The sequence below is a fragment of the Platichthys flesus genome, chromosome 23 (assembly GCF_949316205.1).
Source record: "Platichthys flesus chromosome 23, fPlaFle2.1, whole genome shotgun sequence".
Taxonomy (NCBI): Eukaryota; Metazoa; Chordata; class Actinopteri; order Pleuronectiformes; family Pleuronectidae; genus Platichthys; species Platichthys flesus.
In genome coordinates, this window is record NC_084967.1 from 7,568,993 (window position 1) to 7,577,161 (window position 8,169).

The 8,169-nt window shown below is 47.1% G+C and overlaps 1 protein-coding gene across 1 annotated transcript; it reads right to left on the reverse strand.

Annotated features, from left to right (window-relative positions):
* Positions 1-837: 837 nt before the first annotated feature.
* LOC133948760 (serine/threonine-protein kinase pim-3-like) lies at positions 838-5,570 on the reverse strand. Its single transcript, XM_062382748.1, has 6 exons — positions 5,053-5,570; positions 4,795-4,904; positions 4,593-4,643; positions 4,098-4,461; positions 3,137-3,313; positions 838-2,718 (listed from the first exon to the last, which is right to left on the reverse strand). The coding sequence occupies exons 1-6, from the start codon at positions 5,138-5,140 to the stop codon at positions 2,516-2,518; spliced, it is 993 nt and encodes a 330-aa protein (XP_062238732.1). The 5' UTR covers positions 5,141-5,570; the 3' UTR covers positions 838-2,515.
* Positions 5,571-8,169: the final 2,599 nt, after the last annotated feature.

Consider the following 8,169-nt stretch of genomic DNA (forward strand, 5'->3'; position numbering starts at 1 on the left):
CGTCTGGATGAGCCATCGAGATGACTGTATTTTTTATGGAGGGACGCGAAGTTTGAGTCAGGAGGCCTGAGAAGTGTGTGTGTGTGTGTGTGTGTCTCGTGAACAGCTGCGGTTTGTGTTGTCTTGTCTATACCTAATGTTTATTTATATACACTGTAGCATATCATTTTTAGTGTCAACACTATAGGCTGTTTGTTTTAATGATAGAAGCTTTACAGGGAATCAGCTGATGGCACTGATTCACCACAGGGGGCAGCACCTCTCTAGGCGTAAAACACACACACCACCCCCAAACACTCACTCATCCTTGCCTCATGGAAACCCCTCAAACACACACACGTGTCTAATAATGGAATGACTTATGTTTTTGAAAGGTAGGCAGGCGAGCAGGGGGCATAAAATGGAAAAGCAATTATATTTTATAGTCTGCATGTGTGTGTGTGTGTGATGATGCAGAACATCCCCACTCTCTTTTTCCTCTGTCATGCCAGCATCACTGATCCGCTTCTCCTCCTCCTCCTGTGCTCTAAAGACACATCTGTCTCTTATCAGGCCCCTTGTAACTGCAGGTTATCATCCAGTTAATGGCTCCTGTGATGTTTCCCTTCAGCCTCGCCCACACCCCCGTCACGTGTAACAATGTTATCAGTCCTATAGGCTGTGTAAATGAACCACATGTCACGATGGATGTACATTAGCCTCTCCAGGCCTCCCGAGGGACTAGTGTCACACATGAGATGGATGCTGGCAGGGGGTTTCGTTAATGAGGACAATGTGTTGGGATTTCATTTACAAATAACCATATATCTTTTGACTGTCGTGCAATAAATGAAGGAGTTTAAGAAGGAAATGATGCAGACATCAGACTTTATTCTGTACATAAAAATGGGAGTTTAATTGAAACCTCTGTATCAAAAAATAGCAATATCCATACTTCACAGCCACAAGTCACACAGCTAAACCGAAGGGTCTTCGATATGAGGCTATGTGCCAACTACGAAAGCTGTTTCACCCGTTGTTTAACTTTCCACAGAACTCAAAATTTCATCTTGACAGTACAGAAACCAGGTTTCTATCGATACTCAGCCGGCCGACACCGCCCGGATTTCAAAAAGTACTTAAATAACATTCAAAAGCTCTTTTCAAATTTAAGTAAACTTGATTTTATTCTGTTTTACATCGACAACCGCTTCAGTGCATCCTCCACATCTAAAATAAAAAAACATGTTAAAATGTAGAAATAAGTTATAGGAATGCAAACCAAAGGCCAAGTAGGATATGCAATTTTTAGGGGGGGATTTTAAGCAAAGACAATAAATAAATAAATAGCCACAGAGTGTGGAATGTCTACATGTTTACAAATAAATTAATGCAAAGGGGGAGAAAAAAAAAAAACACCAAAAAAAAATACACTGTACAATATTTGTTTAATAAAAAATTTAAAAGAAACACAAAAATAATAAACATAGTTGAGTCCATGAATATTGCATTGATTGTGCATTTCACACCCCAAACCCTGAGGGAGGCCAGGGGCGGGGCCATGTAGTGTTGAGCAGTGAGAGATGGCGGGAGGTAAAAAGAAAACGAGAAGCCATGCGGGCCACGCCCCCCTCCCCCCAAAACAGGCATGGGAGGGAGAGAAAAAAGGTGGGGGAAAGAGGTGTGTGTGTGTGTGTGGTGACATATTGTAGACATTCAGAAAAAGACAGGATCCAGTTTCCAAAAAACACCTGTTCAGGCTATAGAGTGAGTGAGCAGCGTTAAAAGAGTGACGCAGAGTTGAGTCGAAGTGTGTTTTCAAGTATTCCATTGTCAGGAAGAGCCCCCGCCTCTTTTCTCTCCTATCTAATGCTATCTTAGCCTCTTGGCTGGGGGTTGGTTGGTTTACAGTGATGGAGAGGAGGGGAGAAACGAAAAAGAAGAAGCCTAAACACCCCCCCCCCCCCCCCCCCCTTCCATCAAAGCACAGGCAACTTCACCGCCGGGCCCAGGGAAAATCCCCCCAAAAAATAGAGTTGTTGACGAAAGCCCCCTGTTTAAAGCAGCTTTCCAAAAAAAGGCACTCCAAAATCAAAATTAAAACATTTAAATAAAAAGGTATTTTTCTCCAAGCTCTATGAGAGCAGCCTTGCCTGAATAGGAGGGCCTTGCCAGCTGCATATACCAGCCTAGTAACAAAACAGGTCAAATAAAAAAAAGGGAGGATAAATAGTGCTGGTAAGACCGCCCCAACAGCAAAATGTTCCCCATTTGGAAACATGTATAATCAACTTAAGGAAAAACAAAAGAAGGGCAGGGGGAAATAAGATAAGGAAGAACAAATAGTAATAAATTAGAAATTCCCTACAAAAAGAGGAACATTAAAGTACATTTCTCTTGCTGGACCAGTGGAGTCAAGCGCCCGGCCACTGATGGGCCATCTGGGCTACAGGCTGCTGGCCATGAGTCCATATCACTCCCTCTGTCACCACCTTGTCTTTCCCCAGAAAGTCTTTTCAGTCCATCAAAACCATCCTCAGAGGCTCTCCTTGCTCGAGCTCGTGCTTGACGAAGAGTCTGTGTCGATGGTCCTGAGGCGGATTTCCCCCACGACGGGCTCCTCCGGCGATTTGGGTGACTCCGTCGTCTCCCTCATCCAGGGGTGGTCGCAGATCTGCTCCAGGGTGGGTCGATCTGAGGGCCGCAGGGCCAGGCACCATTTGATCAGCTGCTGGCACTCTGAAGGTGGAGAGAGAGAGAAACTATATTGAGGATATTGTGAAATCACCGGTACCAGTGTTGCTGCACTGTGTGTGACTCAGTTTGTATGGATCTACAGTGGCCTAGTGTGTAGGCGGCATCAGTCAGCCAATGAAAAGGAAGCACACATCCTTCTATTGAGTTAGCTCTCTGGGGTAACTGGGGCTGTTACACAAAGTGCACCAGGGGAAATCATAACAGCCAAAACCTCAAATTGTATTCATGGTTGATAAATCTGTCTAGCAGCCATTACAGGCTGTAATCCATTGTGACTGAGAGGCCTTGCTCTGATGTAAACTGATTCAGAACCCAGTCACACTGGGATAGTGGGTTCGGGGCTGTACCAGCTGCTGTGGCTAGAGGGCAACAGAGTCCTGCGTTGATGTGGTTGACTCACCGGCTGAAATCCGCCTCCTGAAGTACAGTCTCCCTTTGAGGATCTCCTCGTCCTGCTCGAAGGGGATGTCACCGCACACCATGTCGTACAGCAGCACACCTAGCGACCACACCGTGGCCGAGCGGCCGTGGTATCGATGGTAGCGGATCCACTCTGGAGGGCTGTACACTCTTGTACCTGAAAAAGAGAAGGAGACGTGTGAGAGGTGATCCTGAGTGGAAGGGATCCAGTTGTATTTAACAGTGTAGGAACATGGAGGTCATTGGTGTCGGAATATGATAAAAAAAAAAAACGGTCTATATCTGAGTCTAAAATGGCTGAGTCACGGCAGAAAAGCTTTCCATCTTCCTCCAGCCACATAACAAACCGTGTGACCTCCCTCCCTCCTCTTGGAAGGAGGACCTTGGATACCAAACCCAAAAAAAAAGAAAAGGCAACGTGAGTCCATCACGTGAACCAGCGGCTCCGGTTTCACAACAAACAGATGTTACGTGGCACTGACCTAATACCCACAAACCGAGGGTGAGTCAAGCTTCACCAAAACAACCGGAAAACACCACGTCTCACAAGACGGAGACGTGTCAGGGGTTTATATTTATAATAAAAACACCAGACAGGGGGAGTGTGAGTCAGATAAAAAAAAAAAACACAACATGCATCAAACGTCACAGATGCAGTTGGAAAACACTAGAATATATTAATACTGGTCGCATCGATTTACATCCGCGATGACGAGGAACCACTAGACCCCGGGCGAGGAAAACCCTCCACCCAAAACAGAGCCACTGCGTCAGAGGCTCGTGAACGCCTCCGTGTCTGAATATAGCATCAAGGGCAAACACCCGCCAGCGCACACGGACGCGCATTCATGACAACAAACCGCTCATCCGGCATCGTAACACCTCGTAGCAGCGATCGGTGCAATAAGAGGAAAGGGAGGGGGGGGGGGGGGGCGGCTTACCATCGAAATCGGTGTAGACCGTGTCCTTGAGAATCGCCCCCGAGCCAAAGTCAATAAGCGTGAGCTCCCCGCTGCGTAGATCCACAAGCAGGTTCTCGTCCTTGATGTCCCGGTGCACCACGCCGCAGCTGTAGCAGTGTCTCACCGCCTCCAGCACCTGGCGGAAGAAGCCCCGCGCCGTGTCCTCGTCCAGGGCGCCCTTCTCCGTGATGAAGTCGAACAGGTCCTTGACGAGCTCCGGCCGCTCCATGACGATCAGCCAGCCGTCCGCGCGCTCGTAATAGTCCAGCAGTTTGATAACTCCGCGGAACGACGAGCTGACCTTCTTCAGGAGCAGGATCTCCAGCGGCACCATGGATCCGTTCTGTGGCACAGAGCGCAGGGGGGGGAGGTTAAAACACACGGCCATTTGACAACACACACCACCCCCCACTCTGCAGCGAGGCGGAGGAGGGGACCAAAACAAACGCACACATCGGGGGGATGACTACTTACAATCGTGCCCCACTCGGTCACCCTCTCCTTCGCGACGTGTTTCACAGCGACCTGGAAACCACAAGAGAAAAACACAACATAAGCAAACACATACGAATAAACGAGATATATTGGGTGGTGGTTATTTCCAGGGGGGCGCCCCGGTGCTTCGATGGCGCCACACGCGAGATCAAAACACACGGAGCCCCGGCTGCAGCCTTACCGGTGCGCCATCGGAGATCCGGCTGCCCGCGTACACGGTCCCGAATCCCCCGCTGCCCAGGACGGATCCGACCTGGTAGACCTTCTCAAACGACTCCTTCTCCACTTTGACTGCAGGGGACAAGTGAAAGAAGCGAGGATGAGCGTTCGATTCCCACAACAAACCAACCGAGCACACACATACACACATCAACTTCTTGGGGTGTCACATCCAAAATAAAGAGGTGGTGAATGAACGGGTCGGTGGCGGAGGACCTACCCGGCTGGAGCTGGATCTTCACTGGTAGGTGGTCCATGCTTGACGGGTTGCAAATGTGCGAAAAGGAACCAAACTTTGACAGCAACATATTCGTGCTCGGAAAGAAAATAGCAGGAGTTCACGATCCCAACTCAGCCAACGGGGGAGTCCGTGAAAACCAGCGGGAGCGAGAAGCGGGTCGAGGCGGTGTTTGGAACCGGAGCTGCGGGTCGTGTCGGCTGCGTGCGAACGAGAGTAAATCCAGTCGAGCTGTGCGCCAACTCCGCCGCACCGCGCCCGTCACAGTAGGGTCACGACCGCGAAGTCGTCCAACGCTCCCCGAAAAACCGGCATGAAAAACGGCTCCTGCTAGTGGACTCGAGCGCGCCCGATGAAAACAGGTCCTGTCTGGGCGTTAGGAGTGGAAGAACCCTCCGGTGCGTGTAGCGTCCGTGTAGGAGCGTGTGTTGCGGTTAGAAGCCGCTCCGCTGCTGGGTGCTTATCCGTTGAAGAGTCGATGCTGTCTGAGCTGCGGCGCTGTCCTCACGAGCCAATATTTTGACGCGCGGTGGGACGAAGGTATCACTACGCCACCAATACAAGTCGACACTCCTGTTTGATCCCGGAGTGAAAAATCACCGTTCTTGGTCGCATGCACATTTTAATAAATCCACCCGTCGCTTTATTACGATTTCATTTCACTTGCATTCGAAAATAGTGCGTAAAATCGTCATTTTCGCCTCGCACTACTTTCTCATAGTACCGAGACGCCCCAGGATATCTGTCTGGAAGCTCTGCACTGTGGTTCACTATCGACTCTGCAGCTCCGACCAATCACGTGTCGTATATAAATACCGCGCTGCGTCTGTGCACCAATCCGGACAAAGTTTTCATAATAAAGCTGGCGTTTGAGCGCACGTGGCGGCAATTCTGGGCCGTCCTCTCCCTCCCTCCTTTCCTCTCTCTCCCTCTCTCTCCCTCTCCCCTCTGCAGCTCTTCAGTCACACACACACAAACACACACATACACAAACAGACACACGAACACACACATAAACAGACACACACACACAAACAATATGGTCGGAGGGGAAAATTCCATTTATTCTGTATTTCACCACTAAACTACCGACTGCCTCTTTCAAGTTGGTCTCAGTGGTGCAGCTTTAACTCAAAACCAGCTGTGTTTTCAACTCTCAGTATGACTATTATTGTTTTATAGTCCATATCTACACACACACATGTGTATATTGTTTAACCTTTATTACAAATAAGAAAGTCTCATTAAGACTATCTGTCTATCTATCTAGCTATCTATCTAAGCAGGTATTGCTCCATCCACACACACACACACAATTGTGAATATGAATGTTGTCTTAATGAGTCATGCCTACAGCTACAATGGCACATAACTATATATTTACCTAACCTTTATTAAACAGTCTTTACTAATACTACATGAGGCATACAGTTTTCAAAGGGTTTATTTTCTTGTAAACGTAGGCAGCAATAATAATGAGTCAGTAAGTATACCTCTTGAATAAAAACACATCAAGAGGGGTCCACAAAACGTATTAATGTATGAACTAGAATTCTACTCCACAATGGAGCTTGTGAAATCATAATCTTCATTGCAGACTAATATGTTTACTATTCCCTGGAAAATGTCATTTAAAACCTAAACGCCATATCTCCCAATGATAGAGAAAGGGGTAAGCATTGAGTTTGGTGGAAATCCGTTCAGTACCTTTTGCATAATCATGCTGATAAACAAATAAACAAATGAGCCAACAAACAAGTAGAGATAGGGTGAAAACATATCCTCCTTAGTAACAACATCAGTCTAAAGCAATACGGTAATATTGGCATATCTAGATTCAAAAATACCCGAAAACATGAGCAGCCATAAGAGAAAGCACACTGCTGCACTATAGCCCCAGAATATAAAGATGTGTGTCAAAAGCTGTACTAGAAACACCCACTATGTGAAGTAAGGATATTAGTGATAGAAGTGAACCCCATGTGGTGCAATGACATAAATATGAAAACAAAACAGCATGGTATCGTGATAACAGGGAGATGGTCCAAGGTTTGTGGAGCCAGCTGTCCCATTTCAGGGGCCAAACTTTCCACTTTTCACTGTTACACATCTGACGTGACCTTGGCGCTCGTGAACTTTCCACTTTCTATCTCCTGCTACCTCTGATAACCCATGTGTGTGTGCATATATATATATATATGTGTGTGTGTGTGTGTGTGTGTGTGACTGCTAACCAAACAGAAGCATCAGAGAGTTCCAGGGAACCTTATCTTGTTACTGCCCGGCCGACTGCAAAGTTATGTAAATGTGAACACACGCACACTTGCACACACTCACACACCCAGGTTCCCTATAACAGCCTATGGTCTAACCTGCGGTGAAGATCTGTATTCACCATATGATAATGTACGCTGCTTCTTGTTTCTAGCACCTCGTCAGCACATTTGTGCATTGTTAATTTACATAAAGTATTAAAACACTGAATACTTGCAGTACATATACATTTATACACTGAACTATGGGAGCAACAGTTTATTGTGTGGGGCCATATTTAAAACATATAACGCAAGGATCTGTTTGTCTTTATCTCTTAAAACATTTGCATAAATAATAAAGAGCTTTAATGGAACAGGCTTCAAAGAAGGTACGTTGGGGGCCTGGCTGTACCAGTGTTGCAGTGACAGCCTATTCTCTGCAGGAACACCTCGCACCTCTGCTACACCATCGCTCTGCAGTCATGGTTTATTCCCTCGCAGTTGTTAGTGGTAATTGCCCGTAATAGGCTCCAGTAGGAGTCTTTAGAAAGTTCTGTCAAAAGACTAATGTTGTGCAAAATGTCTTTGTGAAACTTGTCAGTGTTTCATTACACCGTCTATACAAATCAGCTCGGGTGAAGTTGAAAAACATCTATTTCTACCCCTGCCTAGGAGGTTATGTTTTCTTTGTCAGCAGGATTGTGAATAACTACAGGACAGTGTGCCATGAAACTGCGTGGGGGGAGGTGGCGGGGGGGGGGGGGGGGGGTATGGGTCAGGGAAGAACCCATTACATTTCGGTACTGATCCGGCTCGGGGGGATTTCTCAGAGAGTAATTTTGGA